We start from the raw sequence: 20,760 nt of genomic DNA on the forward strand, positions 1-20,760 counted from the left end.
GATTAGATTGATTTGATGGAGTTAATTTCCTTTCATTTACACTTCATTTCCTGTATTGGCTTGGCTTAGCAATTCCCTTTTTATAGAAGCTACAACATTTTCATTTATTGTTTGTTGACTTTTACATAGCTTAAGGCTTCTTAGTTGCATTTATTGTGTTTTGGCTTATTCAATTCCAATCAACTTTTTGCTTATGTTGCTTTCGGCCAGGATCATTGGTACACACAATTAATAAAATCATTTCCGTATATGTCAGGAGTTGTAACACTTATTCCCAAAATATTTCTTTTTTAACTTAATGGTTGATTTGAGTTTTTGGTTTCTGTCTCATTCTTCAGGTAGTATATACACTATATATTTGGTTTTATGTTGCAACTTATTGTACTTTGCATTTGATTCTTCCTCTCAATTTGAATATAAGATGTCTCTTTATAGTGATTATCTCAAACTTACTCCAATGGCTTCATTCACTGCTATATATTTAAGCAATCAGGTGTGGTTATTATCATTTTATTCAATGTTTTACTGGTTTGCATAGTACTTACATGCTTCATGGCTGGTTTTCTTATACTGTATTTCTTTTATTGTAATTTCTGTGTTTTTTTTTGTATCATGGTTTCAGATTTTTGGTGAAGTGGATCCTTATTTTGCCAAAGAGTATGATTCTGATTTGCTTGAAAGTTGGAGTGTTATTGATTATAAGGATAAATTGCATGTTGTAGCATATAACAAAAGTTCTATTCGTCCTCTTCTTACTCATGGTTGGAGCGAAATGAAAGATGTGTTTGGTTTTGAAACTAACCACGAAATTGATTTTGTTTATTATGGGAAAAGTGTGTTTGGTTTGATGTGTAGCAAAACTCTAGATTGTTTTTGTCAAGTTCCAATGTATCATAGCAGATTTGTGAAGATTGGTTATACAATGGAATTCTACATGAATGTTACTTTGGACAATATTGTGAAACCTTTCTTGGTAAGTCTTGATATGTGTAAAATTTTTGTTCACTAAGTTTTTTCATTTTCTTAATATGTGTGTTGACTAAAATTCTTGCTCCTGCAGAATGTTTTTGGGTCTTTTGAAGATTATCTTAGGAGTTGCAATTTTGAGTTTTTTATAGTTTGTTGTGATAATGGAACAATGCATTCCTTTGATATTTCTCTTACTGAGATACCTTTTAGAACTACCTCAATTGGTATTGGATGGGATGATTTCTGCACCAGGGGTGAATTTTTCGTTGGTGATCTTTTGTGTTTCAAGTTTACTCTCTTCAATCCCACTAATGTTGCATTTGTGTTCAAGTTAAGTTAGTGGTAGGATATTATGTTATTCAGTCTTTGTTATTTGTTTGTTGTTATATGAGATCTTTTATTTAATCAAAGACATTATCTAATTTATGAAGTCATTTCGTTATTTTTTTTTTTGTTCAAGTTATAGTTTTTGATCTTTAATTATTCTATTGTTTGATAAAATCTCCTCAAAAGTAACAACCAGTATTTCTTTTGAATAGGGAGTTTGTGAAATTTGTTAAATATTTCTTAAAGTCTTTATTTGATCTATAGAATTACATAGAATTTTTTAAAATTTATGGCATCTGCCTTTTTAGTCGACGTTTTCATATTAGCTCAAACTTTTTGTGGGTATTGATGGGCTGCTTGATATGTTTGAGTTATACTCTCAAAGAATTAAAAAAAAGATGTTAAAACAAAGTAAACTGGAATTTTTATTTCAAAACAAAAAGGTATTTTGGTTCCTTAAGTCTATTATTATTAACTTCATTATTTTTTAAACTGACACGATCATAAATATAGAATTATTTAGTTATTTTTTTTAACATTTATTTTTTTATTGTAAGTCTCTTTAAAAGCAGAAATATTTGAATCAATTCAAAATTGTAATTTATCTGAAAACTTTGATTAAACCTAAATAGATCCTGCATTGTTCTTTACTTTCATGATTTATTATATAGAGTTATTGTCTTTTGAATTTTGAACCCATAGTTTATAGTATTTATTATCTCGTGAAATTGTAACATTCATTTTAAAAAAAAATACTAATTTGTGTTTTATTTGTACATTTAAAAAAATTGTTACAAAAAGAAATAATAATAATAATAATATTTGGTATTGGCTTCGGACCTTGGAATGTGTTCCTCTTGAAGTCTGAGGTTCGATTATTTCTACTGCCAATTTAGGTGGACTAATTTAGCTTCTTAAAAAAAAAAATTAATAATAATAGTAAACAATCTGACCTAATGAGCCATGTAGGCTTTGGCTTATTGTGTTGGCCATGGATGTGTGGGCAATAAGATTTACGGACTGGGTCGGGCTAGACGCTTTAAATGTTTGGGTTTCCTATATCAGACTCAATCAGAACAGGTTGACGTGTTTGACAATTGTAATTTTGAACAACGTTTAAATAATTTATCAATATTTTTTATTTTATTTTTTTTGGTCAAGACAATGTATTAATATTACAATTAACAAAAAAAAAAAAACCAAAAAAATTACATGAACCGTGCATCGCACGGGATACACACACTAGTATATATACATGCACAGACATGTCACCATCAACCACCCTCTAACATCATCCTCCAAATCTTTGTGATTCTTGTCTCCATGTCCGCGTATGCAACATCTTCACTACTCTCCTCAAAATTACGCGCCTTCAAAGTGCGTTGACCCTTCACAATTAAACTCTTCTCACTCAAAACTATATATTCAGCCGCAAAACTCTTCTCACTCAACTCTCAAACGCAGCCAAAACATCATTAGACAACAGAGATCAGGCTCCTCTTATAAAAAAAAACAAAAAAAAAACACCTTTAATTTCAATTCTAACAAAATCGTAACAACATTTGTTAAATATGGTGAAATCGAACGTGGAAAAAACTGCTGCGGAAAGAAGTGATTCTTCGTTATTCAGAGGAATAAGGAAGAGGAAGTGGGGAAAATGGGTGTCGGAAATCAGACTACCAAACAGCCGCCAAAGAATATGGTTAGGTTCCTATGACACTGCTGAAAAGGCGGCGCGTGCATTTGACGCGGCAACGTTATGCTTACGTGGCAGTGGTGCTAAGTTTAATTTCCCTAATAACCCACCGGATATTCCCGGAGCAAGGTCCATGACCCATTCTGAGATTCAAGCTGCCGCAGCCCGTTTTGCCAATTTGGATATCCATAATGAGAAACTGTGTCGACCCGATAACGAAATTATTGAAACACTGTCTTCTTCGGAGGTGACGGTATCGTTGCCGTCTCCGGCACTCTCTGACACGACGGTTCAGGCGGAGAGTGACATTACCGATAACGGGTTGTTTAGGGACCTGTTTTCAGAAACCGGGTCAGGTTACTCAATGTTTCCGGGTTTTGATGATTTTAGTGGTGAATTTTATGTGCCTGAGATGACAAATTTTGATTATGAAGAAGAGAACATGGATGGGGTGATAGTTTTGGATACCTTCTTATGGGATTTCTAAGTAATTCCATACCATTCCTGGGTAGTTTTAGTAAACCCGAATGAATGAAATGAACCCGGATACACAATTCGGGTTTAGATAGTCAATTATTTTGGACTGTGTCCTATGCTAATTCTAATTGTTTACACAGAGATTAAGGTTTCAATTTTGTTGGATATATGAATCATGAAACAATGTAAAGAATTTTTGCCCATATTGAAGACACTAATAATTTATTTGTTTATGAATTTTAATTTTTTTTTAGGCTCAATTGAGAAATTTAGGTAGTGTTTTACACACTAAGTTAGGCTAAACAAGATTTAATAAAAGTTCTTAACAAACTAAGGACCCTTTATTCACTACTGGCCGTGGCCGTAGTGAATGCTGGCGTCGTTGTAAGTCCAGACTTTCCACGTCGGGTCTTTTAATACCCGTCGTGGTATCCTAATTTCTTCTTTAATTATTATTTAAAATTATGTAGATTCCACGTCGGTTTTTCCAATTACCCGTAGTGGTATGTATGGGATTCCACTTCGGTTATAATGAATACCAGTAGTGGTATGTATGGTTTCAAATTTTTTTAGTATAAATCATGGGGATTCCACTACGGGTATTTACACATATCCGTAGTGGTATGTATGGTTTTCCAGTTTTTTTTTAAAGAATTGGGGATTCCACTACGGGTATTTACGCATATCCGTAGTGGTATATATGGTTTCCAGTTTTTTTTTTAAAGAAATGGGGATTCCACTACGGGTCATTACCTTTACCCGTAGTGGTATGCTTAGTTTTCACGTCTGTTTATTATAAATACCAGTAGTGGTATGTTAGTTTTATTTTATTTTTTTTCGTTTTTTTGTAGCTTCCTGTGCATTAATTATATCGTCTACACTTTTCCGGCGCAGAAATTATACAACATAATTTCAAGTCACTGGTAGCTAATAACGCACAACAAAATTACTAGTAGCTAATAACGCACAAGAAAATTGACATAATTCCGAATATTATTTTCCACAAGTCATTGTCAATTCCTAATTAACAAGCTAACAAAGTTACATTCAACACATTAAAAGTCAATACTTAACATTATCACTAATTAATTCCAAGTCTAATTCCAAGCAGACAGCCCATTAATATGAAAAGCCAAAGATCAGCTGACATCGCTGAAGGTATTTTATGACGCTTCAAAATTCTAGAAGTCGCAATTTTTGCTGTTTCATAGTTCAAGACAATGACCCTATTGTCGTCCAAATCAAAATGCAAGCTGTCTGTGCTACAGTTTTCAACAAGTTCGCATAAGTGTTCCAGATTATCAATTTCTGTTCCATTAACCTTCAAAACCTGGGTATCACAATTAGCATATTAAAGCAAATATGCAATAAAAACAAAGATCATGTGTTTTCAACACCTAAGTTAAACAAAAAAAAAACTGCAAACCTCAAAGACTGTTGTTGCTCATATAAGAAGTTTGAAATACCGAATTCTTCATAGTCAATCAAAACATACAAATCTACCAAAACACTCACATGAATAAATAATTGGAATACCTAATTTGAATAATCAAAATATATACCTAATTACCAATTTATTAATCAGAAAGAACAAACATGTTCACAACCTGCCAAACCAGAAAATTTCGGTACTGTAAAACCAAAATGCAGCAAGCAAACCTTATTCATGATCAAGCCAGACTAATTAATAGCAGTATAGCGTCAGGTAAAAAAGAGCAGCTTACCCAAAATGAAGCACTCCTTTCTCTGCATAAGTCATTGAATTCTTACGAGGTCCCATCTTTGTACTACCGCTGCTAAACTTAAGGAGTGAAATTAAAGTGAATGGAAGCTCAAAATAAAGTATCATATGCAAAACAAAGAATCCTAGTTAGTGTTCATGTACTACAATTTAATGCAGCATGTGTGATTACATATCCACTATTACTATTACTAATCCTTCAATGAGTACATAGACCAAGTATGACCAGCTATTGCAAATTTAGTTTCATTTTCAGGGTGTGTGAGATATGATAAATCAGATGTTGCCAATTAGGAATTTGTGTCATATCCTAATTATTGGCAATGGTAATTAACATTTACAAAATTCACATTCAGAAATTTTATCAGATGCTAATCATTGGCAAAAGTATAAATAATGGCATGTCATAGGATTAGGATTATTGTCTTCATGGTAAGAGCAGAGAGAGAAGTCAGACCTGTTTTGTTGTGACAATGTACATTGTACACTCTTGCGCTTGCAAATTTTAATGCATCAGTAACACCGGGATAGAATCTGGAGGTAAATCATCCACAAATTAACAATTTGAACTTTAAAATTCATAACAAGATATGTTTATTTAGTAAGAAGGTGCAGATTAGCATGTATAGCTCAAGATACTTGTGTAAGAACAAAATCTTATTTTAATGTAAGATACACATTATTTTGTACTAAATAGAGTACCATTGAAGAACAACAGTTCGTGTAAAACCGCAGGCCCAAGATGAGATATTGAAGAACAACATTTCGTGTAAAACCACAGGCCCAAGATGAGATCCTGTTACACTAGAGCAGTAAGTATATTCAGTCTTCAGTCGTTTCAAAAGCATAATTTAAAAATTCATAGCAGTAAAACTCTAGATCATGCAGGCTAATGAACAGCTCAGTGTCCTAATAATCCAACATCTTAACATCCTCATCAAACTAACATACTTCAAAACAACACAAAAATGATCAAAACAAATGCAGAAGAGTCCAAAAGAAACTGAAACATGAAATTTTGCAAAAGCAAAGTATTGATCCACAAAGTTTTTCAATATTTTTCTTTCAGCTTAAGCTTTTCAATATTATCGTGTCACCAGTTTTTTGGATTCAAATGGAAACATTTTCACATTTAACAGTTTTAGTTATTTTTAATATCATTTGCTGCCCAAATAGACAAAAAAGATGGACATTATAAACTCAATATTATAATACAAGGATTACAAAAACCTTATGACAGAAAATTCTTCTCTTTCAAAGTAGACAAGATAGAAACAACACTGAAATAAATCATCCCCTTTTTGCATAATGTTGTAACTAGATTGATAAGACCACAAGAGCTTTAAAATCTAAAATACAAATTGATAATCTTATGCTGCTCGGTTGGGGTTTGTTAGAGAAGAGTTCAAACTTGATGACAAACTGATGTTACACAATGTGCAGCATAGAAGATTTATGACGTGCAGCGGATTTGAAGGATTTTTGAGTGAGAAAGAGGAAGGGAAATCGTTTTAGGGTTTTGAGTGAGAAAGATTTCGCGTACGAGAGAATGAGAAGGAAAGGGTGCGTTTCAGCAATATTGAATTAAAGAAAACCTTTCTAAATTTTCAAGGTAAGGGATTTAACTACCGTGTAAACAAAAACAGTAGTGAAATCCAATTAAAACAAATTTCAATGTAATTACAACATTGCCACCGTGTCAACTTTTCACTACTGATTTAAGAAAACCAGTAGTGAAATCCCTTGTCTATGAACTTTTCACTACTGGTATTCAAATATCCGTAGTGGAATCCTTTGGTCAAATGTGTTTCACTACTGATATTCACATATCAGTAGTGGAATCTCTTATCCAAAAGTCTTTTTTCTACTAGTGATTTTACAATTTACAAAGAAAAAAATAAATAGAGGCACTGGCTAGCATGCACAAGGCTCCTATGTCTCCCACCATGCACAAGACACCTTATGCATTGGATTAAACGTAGTACATGATATTATGGTGTACTGTCAGCACTATATCATTATTTTTTTTAATTTTTTTTACTTTTTTTTTAATCAGCAATATATATATTTTTTTTTTACTTTTTGGTTTTCGGAAGAAGAGTCTTTATGAGACTGATTGGCAAGACCAATAAAAAAAACTAATTTATAGTTCACTTCTTATATCTTATAAGTTAAAAGATATGTTGTTTGGTAATATTCTTTTTACCATGAGCTTATAACTTATTTTAATAATATTTTCTATATGCAATTTTAAATAGCTTTTGAGCTTATAGGTTATCACGTATTCTTCAATTTTTACCCTTATTACTTTATCTAAAATCCAATTTTATCCGTTATAGTTATTATTTTTTATAATTGAATATGACATACTTCTACCTACCAGACATTCTGTTTTTTTTATTGTTTTACTTATACTTTTTTTTTTTTTTACAAAACGTTATATTTTATTTGGCAAATAATTTTTTTCGACAGGTTTTTTGGTAAACTTTTTTTTTGGTACAGGCAAACGTTTTACTTTTGATCACGTCGACAATTTGAAGAAAATGCAATTTACATCGTCCCTCCCATACATCTCAAAATATTTATTATATTATATTATATGGATAAAAAATTATTATACGATAAATGTAAACACATTTATTATATTTGTTTATAAACACTTCATTTATTTTATCAACTATAAGTTATCTGTCATCACTTTTTATTTTTACAGAAAATGTGTTGAAACTTGAAAGCAACTTTAAAATTACATATGCGGAGTCTCCGGTTCATGGTGAGTTCTAGCATGGGTATGGGTGATAGGTCTCCCATGGTGGGAGATCAATTTTCACCTTTAGATTACAAAGGTCTACAATAGACTATAATAAAGTGTTATATCATATTCTATCCTCTTTCACCAAAATCTTCTTTGAATGTATATATTATTTTAATAGCCGCTTATAATGACGGCAACGAAAACCGTTGGTATAGGCAACATATACTCACATATACTTTAACAACCGTTGGTATCTGCAAAAGACCACACATTTTTTATTGGTTAAAATAACCGTTTTCATTGTACCACTTTTTTTTTTTTTTTTGATAAAGCACTTATCTTATTTTTAAATTCATTAAGTCAAACCTGTTTTTGCTCCACTCTTCTTAGAAACACACAATTTTGATCTCTTTCTCTCACCAATCTGCCATGGCTGAGAACCTTCACTATATAGACCAAAAGAATAAGCCGTGGGTATACCACCAATGTCTTTTCCAACAGCTAGAAAAACCATCACTATATAAGCAATTGTGACAGTAAACATCCGTTGGTATAGAAAATTAAAGGTGACGGCTACACACTTATGTTGGAATAGGTTTTTTGTGATATAGCAACGGGTTTGTGCCCTTTATCTATGACATTTTGCTGTTACTATAAGTCAATTTTTTTGTAGTGATTGTAGTATATATTTATCGTCAAAGTGTACATGTACAATAACAAAGGTAGAAAAAAGTCTGAAAATTAAACGTAGAAATAGAGAAGGTCGAGAGATGAAACACATATAAGAGTAAGTCTGATGGTACTAAATATCTCATTTTATTAATTTAATATATCTTTTTTATACTATTACTAAATTAATTTTCATTTACTGGAATTTTATTTTCAATTCATTTTCATTTTAGTTGTATAATTTTACAAGTGCACTGTACTCTCGTGTGCATTTATTGGGCTAATTTTTTTGTATTATTTTCAATTTATTTCATTTTAGTTGTATAATTTTGTTTGGTGGAATATATATGGGGTGGTGAAGATTGTCAATGGGTGTCTCTCTCCCTTCTCAAGGAAATAGTTGCGGCATCCTTTCAATTTGGTGTAAGTCTACTTTCTCACTAATTTTTTCTTTTAGTGGTGAAGGTTTTCTAGGTGTTTGTTTGGAATGGGGAGTTGATAAGAAAATTTGTTATATCGTCAACATTTATTTTAAGTGTGATTTAGCATCTAAGAAAAGGCTATGGGATGTTCTCCTTATGTCTAAAGGAGGTTTCGGGGGTGGAGCTTGGTGTGTTCTTGGAGATTTTAATGTGGTTTTACATAGGGAGGAAAGGAGGGGTGTCAATGATTCAACACCATCTCCATCTTCCTTGGAAATGACTGAATTTAATGACTTTGTGACGAACATGGAGTTGGAAGACTTACCGGTTACTTGGTTCCACTCAAATGGGAGAAGCATGAGCAGAATTGATAGATTTCTAGTCTCGGAGGAATGGTTATCTAATTGGGGACATCCATCATTGTGGGTGTTACCAAGGACGGTTTCCGACCACTGTCCCCTTGTTTTACGTTACAATTGTGTAGATTGGGGGCCGCGACCGTTCCGTTTCAACAACCATTGGCTTATTCATAGAGACTTTAAGAGTTTGGTGGAGGAAACGTGGACAACTCAAAATTATACGGGTTGGATGGGTTTTATTCTCAAAGAAAAATTAAAGGGCTTAAAAATAAAACTAAGAGAGTGGAATAAGGAGGTTTATGGGTGATAGATACAAAGATTTTGATGTTGGTGGAAGAAATTAAAGAAAAGGACATTAGAGGGGAGTTGATGGGTTTATCGGAGTCTGAAGTGGAGTTGTGCAAGAGACACTTTTCCAAACTTTGGCATTTGTTAATGAGTAAGGAATCCATGGTGTTACAAAGATCACAGACGCGTTGGCTACGGGAGGGTGATGCAAATACTCATTACTTCCACTCTTTGACGAATTCTAGAAGTAAGCAGAATTTGATTAGAGCCTTCCAAGTTGATGAGAGTTGGGTTGAGACACCGGTTTTGATTTGCCAGGCAGCAATTAATTAATCAATTCCACTCGGACTCATGGCCGCGACCCACTCTTGATGGCGTGAGTTTTCCTACTCTGACAGATGAGGAGAATAACCGATTAATTATTCACTTTTCCTTGGAAGAAATACATGGGGTTGTTCATGACTGTGATGGGAACAAAAGTCCCGGGCCCGACGGTTTTAATTTCAATTTCATCAAAGCTTTTTGGGAGATGTTGAAATGCGAAGTTAGAATCCTTTTCGATCAATTCCATGGGAATGCTAGTCTTCCCAAGAGTTTCTCCTCTTATTTCTGGTAGTATGTCTGTTTTGATAAATGGAAGTCCGACAGAAGAAATTAATATTCAAAGGGGTTTGAAACAAGGGGATCCATTAGCGCCGTTTTTGTTCTTACTCGTGGCAGAAGGTTTAGGTGGTTTGATGAAGAGGGCGGTGGAGCTGAACCGCTTCAGTGGGTTCCAAATAGGAAGACACGGTTTGGAGATATCACATCTTCAATATGCGGATGACAAAGTTTGTATTGGGGAAGATAATTTTGAGAATTTGTGGACTTTGAAGGCTATTTTGCGCGGTTTTGAACTAGTTTCGGGACTTAAAGTTAATTTTTGGAAGAGTAGTTTGATGGGTGTAAATGTGTCTCGAGACTTTATGCGGCTGGCCTCTACTTTTCTCAATTGTAGAGTGGGAGTTGTGCCTTTCAAATATTTAGGATTACCGGTAGGTGCTAATCCGAGGAGAGCATCTACTTGGGAACCTTTTCTTGACTCTCTTCGCAAACGGCTTGGTGTTTGGGGGAATAGGTATGTGAGTCTTGGAGGACGTGTTGTTCTTTTTAACTCGGTTCTCAATGCAATACCAATTTTCTACCTTTCCTACATGAAAATCCCTATTCAAGTATGGAAGAAGGTAAAGAGAATCCAAAGAGAATTTTTATGGGGAGGAAGAAATGGGGTGAAAAAGATCAATTGGGTGAAGTGGGACACTATTTGTAAACCAAAACACTTGGGTGGTTTAGGTGTGCGTGATATTCGTGTGGTTAATTTTAGTTTGCTAGCTAAGTGGCGGTGGAGATTATTGTCGGAGGATGAATCAATGTGGAAAAAGGTAATCAAAGGGAAATATGGCGATGCGTCTTGTGGAAAGGTTGATTTAGGAGAGGATTGTAAACCATGGTTTTCGTCAATTTGGTGGAAAGACATTTGTTCGATTGGGACGAATCTTAATTCTGACTGGTTCTCTCAACAAGCTTTTAAAAAGATCGGTAATGGGATGAAAACGAGCTTTTGGACGGACAAATGGGTAGGTGAATTTTCGCTTAGAGAAAAATTCCCCAGACTCTTCTCAATTTCCTTGCAAAAGAATGTCTCAGTGGCTGATGTGTGGGATGCGTCTGGAATTGAAATTTGGACATTAGTTTGGAGGAGGAGATTATTTGTGTGGGAGAATACTTTGTTAGATGAGCTTTTGTTGATGCTTAATCAAATCTCGCTGTCGGCGGACGATGATCAATGGGTGTGGAGGCCAGAAATTGGTGGCTGTTTTTCGGTCAAATCGACATATAATTTGGTATCGAATTTGTTGGTTATAGGTACTGTGTTAACGCCAGAGGAGGTTGCAGTGTTTAGAGTAATTTGGAATTGCCCAGCACCTTCAAAAGTATCAGCCCTGCTATGGAAGCTTTTACATGATAGAATTACAACCAAAGTGAACTTATATAGAAGAGGAGTAATTCATTCGGAAGGTCACCAGTCATGTGCATTTTGTGGAAATTGCGCTGAAACGGCAATTCATCTATTGCTATATTGTGATTTTGCAACTCGGGTATGGCGTGCAGTCTTCGATTGGCTGGGTATGTGTCTACAGTTCCCTCATAATTTTCTGTCCATGTTCAATTCTGTTGCTTGTGTCCCTAGTAGAAAACAGACGAGGAAAGCTTTAGTGATGATCTTGGGAGCTGTCATTTGGGCGCTATGGCAACATCGGAATCAAATAGTGTTTGAAAATGGTACAGCTGAAGCGGCGGTGGTGATTGAGACGGTAAAAACATCCTCGTGGAAGTGGTGGATTGGAATATCAAAAGGGAATCCTTGTCTATTATATGAATGGTTGTCGGAGCCAATTGTATGTATGGCAACATGATGCGACTGAGAAGACCTTTTTCTGATTATTTTCCTGCTGTTCATTTTTGACAACCAGCTGCTGGTTTTTCTTAGCTTCCTATTTTATCCCCTTGCTGTTATGCATAGAAATTAACTGTAAGGGGCTTGTCTTTTTGCCTAGTTTGTAGCTTTGGATGGTTAAGGCCTTTTATTTGTATCCTCTTGTTGGGTTTTCCTAGTACTTCTTGTGCATAGATACCATTTTTTCAATAAATTTTTTGCTGAATTCAAAAAAAAAGTTGTATAATTTATCATCAAACGATTTATTGCATTATTTCTAATTTTTGTGTTTTTATTTATTACAAACTGCAATTAGATGTCTATTCTTTTTTTGTGTGTTTATTTATTAGGAACTACAATAGTAGAGATTCATTTCTTTTTCTTTTATTTATATTAATTACTTTTAAAGGGTAAAAATGGGAAGAAAAAATAATAAGTTAAAGCTCTGATAAATTGGAAGTACATTATTACGTACTTCTCGCAGCTCTTTGATTGGTGAAGAAAAGCATTTTTGAAAAGTAGAAACAATTAAAGTTAAATTTTATCTGATTCAACTAAAATTTTGGATGTTGCATGAACATTTATTTTCAATTGTTTACCTAAGAAATTTTCAATTGTTTACCTAAATTGGAAGTACATTATTATGTACTTCTCGTAGCTCTTTGATTGTTGAAGAAAAGCATTTTTGAAAAGCAGAAACAGTTAAAGTTTATCTGATTCAACTATTTTTTTTTTATGTTGCATGAACATTTATTTTCAATTGTTTACCTAAGAAATTTTTGTTAATCTCAAACAAAATTCCAGAAGCAAAGTCTGAGTTCTGCCTTATAGTAATTGGATGGTTGAAGTTTTGAAGCAATGGATGGTTAAAGATATTCTGGACTATTTCTACGTTTTATGGGCAAAGCACTATGTCGGGTTTCAGGTGGAGAAGGTAGCAATGGTGGATTCGTGGACTGATTTTAAAGTGAAGGAAAATTTCAATATTTATTATTGACAAAACAAAAATAAAACCTAAAAAACAAAGATTCAATAGAAATATTAATAATATAGATTAGGTGTCAAAAATTTAATAATATAGATTAAGTGTAACTTTTTAATCCAAGGGTTAAAAACGGTTGTGCACTGTGAAAGACCTATCACAGTCTTGCACATTAAAAGGCGCCACACACACATAAATATAAGTTGTTTGTTGAAGTTGAAATAGAAATCAAGAGTATATTTTTAGAATGAATACAATGAGTACGTATCTAAACTATATATAAAGAGGATACATGAGTTTTGGTGTGGACATTTCATAATACCAATAATACCCTTGATTTTTTTTAGTAGCAACAAAATTTTTTTATTAACAAACTCACCAAAACATAAGGCACATCTTTTTTTTTAGCAGCAAAACTCTTTTATTAACAAATTCATCATAACATAAAACATGTTTTTTTTTAACATAAGTTAGACACAGGCAGGCGCGAGGAGAATGAATTCTAATATTGATGGTGTTATATATACATATAATAATTGGTTGTGGGTGTTTTTGGGGATTGATATGGATGACCGCAATATTTAATATATGAGAATGAGGTAATTATGTATGATTTATTAATATTCAAAATTTTTGATATGTATGATTTCAAGAGTCATATTTAACACATGCAAATAAGATTAAAAAAAACTGTGCATTATTTATCTAATATTAAAAAATAAAAAAGTTAGTGGTGTATTATTTGTGTTTTCATCATTTAAATTACAGAACTAAAACTAAAATTCTCATTTTAGATTAAGTTCAAAATTAAATTCTCAATAAAGTGTATTCAAGTTTGATATATATTCTGGACTGGGCCAAGAGCCCTCATACTTCCTAGACCAGGTCACCAGATCCACTCTTAGCAAAGCAGACCATTCGATATACATGCCTTAATTACAGGTTATTATCGCTCGACATCGACATGTAGACCGTCTGGCATAACCGTCGTGCCATCAGACAACATATGCCTCACAAGAAAAGATTTATGTTACAATAAAGTTTGTGTTTATTACCACAAATCAACAAAGATGTAAACAAATAAAAACATGGATTATAATAACACTTGATGAAAATTTTGAGTTGTTGCTGTTAGAAATGAGTATTGGGCCTAACTCATCCTTACAAAACCGGCTTGTAAGGTGAGGATTGCCTCTAGTATATAAACACTTAGTCAGGCCATCTCTCAACCGATGTGGGACTCTTAACACACCCCCTCACGCCCAGCACTATTGGGCTTGGTGCGAGGATATAAACGGTAGGTGGCCCGATAGCGGAAACCTGATAACAGGTGGCCCAACGGATCGTGGAGAGGCTCTGATATATACCATCTTAGAAATGAGTATTGGGCCTAACTCATCCTTACAAAACCGGCTTGTAAGGTGAGGATTGTCTCTAGTATATAAACACTTAGTCAGACCATCTCTCAACCGATGTGGGACTCTTAACAGTAGCTAAGTGCAAAATGTAGTTAAGCTTGTTTAGAATTTCTTTTGAATCACCACAAAATGTTCTTGTATGTAATCAATTTTTTTTCTTCAATGAAACAAGCTTCATTTTATATGGAATTTGAATAAATTTGTTACGTAATTTGAATTTCTAATTGTGAATAGTGTCGATGTTGATCCCAAAGAGAATGCAGAATGTTGGTGAGATTCCTTGTACCTTGTTTTGTCTTGAAGTGTGACTTTGGCTTGATGACACCGGGATAAGAACTACTTGACTTGTTCTTGTTCTAATCAACTTGCCTTGATCACTTAAACCTGGTTTGATCATTTAATTCATCCTTCTAACCAATATTTAAAACTACCTGATGACTTCATATGTCATTACTATATTTTTGAAGCAAATACAAACAAACTAGTATGTTTTTACCATGTTTTCAGCAAAAAAATAAAAAGAAATTGCATTGAAGTAAAAGATTGCTTAAATCACAAGAAAAGAAGAAAATTTGAGAAAACTTCCAACTAAGCCCAACTCAGGATTCCTGCGCCCAACTCAATTAATGACGAAAAAAAGAAGTTTAATTCTGCTACCTGAGCCCAGCTCAGGAATTCTTGCGCCTAGCTAAAGTGCGGAATTTTGTATCTATAAATTTAAAACGCAACTGCAGAATTAGGTTACGAAATTACGGATCGAAGACTGATTTTTGACGACGAGTTTTAGCATTCACAAAGGCACTCAAGCAAGGATTCAAGTGTGGAAACACATCCAAATTCCTCTTGTAATCATGCTTTCTTTCAATCTATTTCATGTAATTTCTGAATTTACTATGTAATGGTGGTTACGCAAGTGCACAGAATCGCAACCAAGTAATAAAGTGATAAGTTAACGTTCTCCACAGGGATTGTGCCAAAATTACTAGTTTCGCTTAAGAATTTAGATAGTTTGCATTCGCTTTGTTTGTTTAGAGATAGTTGTGCGGGTAAAAGTAAATTGCAGGAAAGTAAATAACTATAATAATAAAATGGTGCTGTGTGTCCGCGCGGGGTGGTTAAGTGTTTTCGAATCCCTCCCTTACTCTTGCTTGGTGGTTAACTTCCCTTGTTCCCCTCTATTAAGATTAGTCTTATAAAATAGGTTCATAAACACTTTTTGCCTATTTCTATTACAAATTGGTTAGAGCCTAGTTTAGGTTTCCTCTACTGCTTATATGTATCCTCGCCCCAGTCGGTTCCACTTTTTTGTAGTAACTTATACTTAGGTATCCTTATCCTTAAGGCTCAATTGTTTCGCAAGTTATAATGTGTTCCTAAACTAGTCCTCACCCTAACTTCATGTAGAATTTATCATTCTTGACCTAGCTTTAATCCTACACTAAAACCCCAGATACTAAATTTAATAGTCTCATGGAGAGTTCTAGCGTACCGTCCTTCGTTCGAGATAATTAGCTTCATTTCCTACCTGATATCCACTAATTTTCTTAGGGTGTGTTTGGTTATAAGAAGAAAATGAGAAGAGATAAATAGGTGAGAGAGAGTTTGAGATGAGAGAAAGAGATGAGAAATAGAGTGGATTTAATGTGTTGATTGGTTCAAAAGAAAGAAGAGAGAAATATAAGAGAAAGAAGTGTGTTTAATTTATAAAAAGACAAAAAAATCCTTACATTTTATGTATTACTATTACTATGTCAGTATGTTAAAAGAAATTGAGGATGAGGGGTATAATAGGAAAAGTTGTGATATTATTCTTTTCTCTAACGTTTCTTCTTTTTTTTTAGGGTGAGCACAAAGGTGTGGGTCCCAGCATATTTTAATCTCTCGCCTTTCTTTCTTCTGTCCTCCAATCAGGGAAATATAGCCAATCCTTGCAATTTCTCTCGCTCCTTTCTCTCTCGCTGCACTTTCTCTCATTCCAATCAAGCCCTTAGAGTTTATTCTAATGTGATCAGTATTAAAATAAAGAATAAAAACCGGAAAATAAAAGAGTTTATTGATGGATAAATTGCAAGTATACAACTATCGTCAAGTAGTAAAAATATCGTCCGCAGGGATTGTGTCAATTCGTACAAAAACAATTGTATCTAAACGTGTAATTGAACAAACGAAAACATGATTTGGGGGAAAAATTTCTTTTCAAACTAGCAATATACCCGTGCTATCGCACGGGTCGTAACGTTACTCGTATTTTTTTTAGTTACACTTTGCTAATTAGTCCACATTTCAAAAATAATCAAATTATATATTCATTAATATATTAAGTAGTATGATTATTTCAAAAATGATTAACAATAATAGTAATTTAACATTCAATACCAATTACAACATAGACACAAATCATGGTTAATACAAAGATTTTAGTACAAATAAGTTAATGTTAAGTTGATTGTTATTTAATATATATATATATATATATATATATATATATATATATATATGATTGTTATTTTGATATTGTTATAAGTTATATGAATTAGTAGCATAATTTGTCTCATGTAAGATTTATTTAGTTATTTTGAGATTGTTATGGATTTCATGAACCAGTAGCATAATTTGTCTCCTTTATCATTTATTTAGTATATATGATAATTATTTTGAGATTGTTATCGATATATATGATATTTTGAAATTTTTAAAATTTTTATAAAAAAAACAATAATACAGTATTATAATTTTTCCCATATGTTAGAATATTTTGTCCAAATACCCATTGTATATTGTTTCTGTCTTTGCAATATATTAGAAATAAAATAATACAATATCCATACTTTAGTATAGATAGCTAGCCTTAGCACATGCATGAACATGTGGATGTGGAGTGTATCCATGAATTTTTCAGCCCCTGCACTGCCCAATGCACGTCTCTTCCATTTTACTATAGTATAAAGGATATTTTCTTTGTAGTTTAAATAAAAATTTAATTGAATCATACGGTGCTACTACATTTAAAATGAAAAATACTCATATATTACCAAGAATAACTTGTTCTGTGTATATAATAGTTAATTAAAAAATTTCATCAAAAATAACTTGTTCCTTGTTTATAATAGTTAATAATTTTTTCATCAACAATAACTTGTTCCCCGTATATTTCAGTTAATTTAAGTTTTTCATCGGCAAATACTTTTTTTTGGTATTCATCAGCAAATACTTTGTTCCCCGTATAATAATAGTTAATTTAAATTTTTCATCACCAACAATTTATTGCCCATATAAATTAGTGTAGTATACTTTATAGAAATATACACGAGATCTATAAATACACGGGTAAGCAATTTGTTCCCCGTATAAAAATACAATCAAACTTGTACTTTCAGACCCAAAATACATGGCCTTAATTTGGGCTTAATGCCCAGCCCAGCCCATAAAATAAATAAAAAACCTAACCACTCCTTAGATGTAACTCAGTTTTCTGACTTTCTCTAACCCTAGCCGCCGCTCAAACATCTCTCTATATCTCTCGCATTTTTCTTCTTCCTAAGTCCTAATGAACCACCACCACCACCTTTCCTTTGCGTTTTTTTTTCCTCTATGTTTCTTTTTGTTTTTAATTTATTTGACAAAATCAATCTCCTTCATTTGTAAAAGTGATGTCCATCTCCTCCATTTGTAAAAGAACAACGGCAAAATCAAAGATGCAGAAGGGAAAGACAAGGAACAACAGCAACTCATCTTCTCAAGTTATCAGTTATCTTCCTTCCACCAATTTTTTTTTTCTTTCTATGTTATATTTCTCCGACCCGCGACCTATTCTTCTAGATCTCCATCACCATAGATAACCTTCAAAAAAATCACCAGATCGGACTAATTTTACCGGTGACCACCGCGCCGGAAATTGCATCCACCGTGTGGGAAAATCAAATCCTTCTATTTTGTAAATATCTTGTGAGTACATGGTTGGTATTTGTCATTAGATTTTTTTTTTTTTTGTAAATATATTACTTTTGTCTTCTTTCCTTCTCTCATGCATACAACAACAATAATAAAGTTTAGATTTAGAAACTTAATTTTTTTTGTGGTAGCTGTTAATTTTTTAGATTTGTTCTGTTTGTGTTTTTTTAGATCTATTTGGATTTTCAATTTGTATATGAAGAGCACTATATGTTTTTATTTCTTTTTGGTTTGTTTGTATATTTTTTTTTTTGGATCTGATTGTATTTTTCTATTTTTTCATATGAAGTTGTTGTAAAATTTAATGAAAGTGAAAAACAAAAGGAGAAGAAACTTTGATTGATTTTTTTTGGATATGATTGTATTTTTTGTTTTATCTTTTAAAAATATATAGTTTCATATTTTTTATTTTCTCCATTTTTCTTTGATTTCGTCAAGAAATTTATTGTTAAGTTATGATCTTCTTTATTCATCTAAAGGATATTTTAATGAGTGGAGAAAAATTAGAACTAATATTAATATAGAATAAAAAGATAAAGAGTACAAAGAAGTTGTATTTGTTTGGTAACCTTATTTCTACCTTTTCTCATTACTATTTGTTTGGTAACCTTATTTCTTCCTTTTCTCATTACTATTCACTTCCATTTATTTCTAACAATGTTAAGTATTGATATACTTTTTACAGATCTGAAAAAGAAAAAGAAAAGTAAGATTACAACCTTCAACTTTTTCCTTTTTTTAAATTTTCATTGTCTTCTATCTAACAATATTTAAGATCGTATTGATATACTTTTTACAGATCTGAAAAAGAAAAGTAAGAAATAGCAACATATGTTAGAATACAGAACAACAACAAATATTTGTTCAAAACTGCATACCAAATTTGAACAAAAACAATAATAAAATTTAAAGTCTTTGAGTATTACCATATTTACATCCTCAACTTTGTTTTAGTGTTGGTAATCTACATATAAAGAAAATAAACTATTTGTTTTATATTTCTTTTTTTATAAAGCATTCTAAAAATGATAGAGTTTGAGGACAAATAGAATAAATGATACGAAATAATGAACAAAGATGATAAATTAGCAAAAAAAAAAAAAACAGAGTATGATGGTATCTTCATACCTTTAGTGAAAGAGAAAACAAATTTCGTATACTTGTGTTGTTGCTCAAAAAATGAATAGTCTTCCTGCAAGATGAGAAGAGAAAAAATGGAGATCAGACAAGTAGAAAGATAAAAATACTAAGAGAAAAAGATAAAAGTAGTGAGAGAAAAAAGAGTAAGAATGAAATGTGATAAATGTGAAAGAGTATATAGTATTCAATGATATTTGAAATTTGAATTTGAAAAATTTACCCCCAAAATTGGTTGGTAATAGTGTGAAGAGAAGTTTTGGATTTTTCTATCAAAAAGGTGTGATCTGACATAAATGTGACAATTAGATTTCAATTTTATTAGTTCCTTAGTAACTATGGCTTGCCTTTCAGTTACCTTTTGTCTCACAAAAGGAGAATATGGCTTAGTTAGTGAGTCATATGGCTCATTTACACAACTCTTTAGTTCAGTTTCAAATTTTTTGGACAACAAATACCCCTCTTTTGGACAAGTGGCAGATTTTAAAGAAAGGTTATTGTTGTCTTTACCAGGTACTTCAACTTTCTTATATTGTAATTGATAGTAACGTAAAATTAAGGCAAAGATTGGTAAAATCAAGTAGGAAAGTTAGGCTAAATCATAGAAAAGTCATTGAATCATGCAATCAACTACTAATCAAAGACAGTAATATACTACCAAAAATACTGAATTGTCCCTCTCACCCTTAACTTTTTGGTTTTTATTGTTGCTTTGCGTTTTGAATAATTGGGGGTATTTTTGTCATATTTGGCACATAAGCTCCACAATGCTGTTGAGGCAAAATGCAAAATCCCAATTTGATGTTTTAAAGATAACAAACATCTTAATTATATTTTAAATGTAATTCTGATCTCATTGTTATCTAACAAGTGCTCTTGAGTGTTTTAATTAGTCAGGAACAATTAAGCTTCTAATCTCAATGATATTCATTATGTTTTGGCAAAAAGAGAAGCTTCAGGATCAGTCTGAGAATGATCTCTGGTTTAAGTGCAACATTCTCCTCATGAACAAGAATAAATGCAAAAGCACTTATTTCATTAAGTCAACCATATACAAGACAAAGAAGCACTTTTATCTTGGTTTTAACTCACA

General features: G+C 32.5%; 1 protein-coding gene and 2 long non-coding RNA genes across 4 annotated transcripts; 1 reads left to right on the top strand and 2 right to left on the bottom strand.

Moving 5' to 3' along the window:
* The first annotated feature begins 2,751 nt into the window (after positions 1-2,751).
* Positions 2,752-3,710, top strand: LOC123923645 (ethylene-responsive transcription factor ERF017-like). The gene has a single exon (XM_045976339.1). The coding sequence runs from the start codon at positions 2,868-2,870 to the stop codon at positions 3,477-3,479; it is 612 nt and encodes a 203-aa protein (XP_045832295.1). The 5' UTR covers positions 2,752-2,867; the 3' UTR covers positions 3,480-3,710.
* A 1,255-nt stretch (positions 3,711-4,965) lies between these two features.
* On the bottom strand, positions 4,966-5,972 carry LOC123923626. The gene is made up of 3 exons (XR_006814452.1): positions 5,913-5,972; positions 5,668-5,744; positions 4,966-5,265 (listed from the first exon to the last, which is right to left on the bottom strand). It is a non-coding gene; the product is annotated as an uncharacterized LOC123923626 (long non-coding RNA).
* Positions 5,973-19,192: 13,220 nt separating this feature from the next.
* On the bottom strand, positions 19,193-19,724 carry LOC123881950. 2 transcript variants are annotated; one of them, XR_006799647.1, is made up of 3 exons: positions 19,659-19,724; positions 19,457-19,494; positions 19,193-19,217 (listed from the first exon to the last, which is right to left on the bottom strand). It is a non-coding gene; the product is annotated as an uncharacterized LOC123881950 (long non-coding RNA). The 2 variants fall into 2 exon arrangements; XR_006799646.1 differs by lacking the exon at positions 19,193-19,217 and adding an exon at positions 19,253-19,331.
* Between the last annotated feature and the right edge of the window lie 1,036 nt (positions 19,725-20,760).

This window comes from Trifolium pratense, linkage group LG4 (assembly GCF_020283565.1).
Source record: "Trifolium pratense cultivar HEN17-A07 linkage group LG4, ARS_RC_1.1, whole genome shotgun sequence".
Classification (NCBI taxonomy): Eukaryota; Viridiplantae; Streptophyta; class Magnoliopsida; order Fabales; family Fabaceae; genus Trifolium; species Trifolium pratense.

Excerpts from the sequence above, each read along its gene's own strand:
- LOC123923645 (XM_045976339.1), top strand. The coding sequence starts at position 2,868 with ATGGTGAAATCGAACGTGGAAAAAACTGCTGCGGAAAGAAGTGATTCT.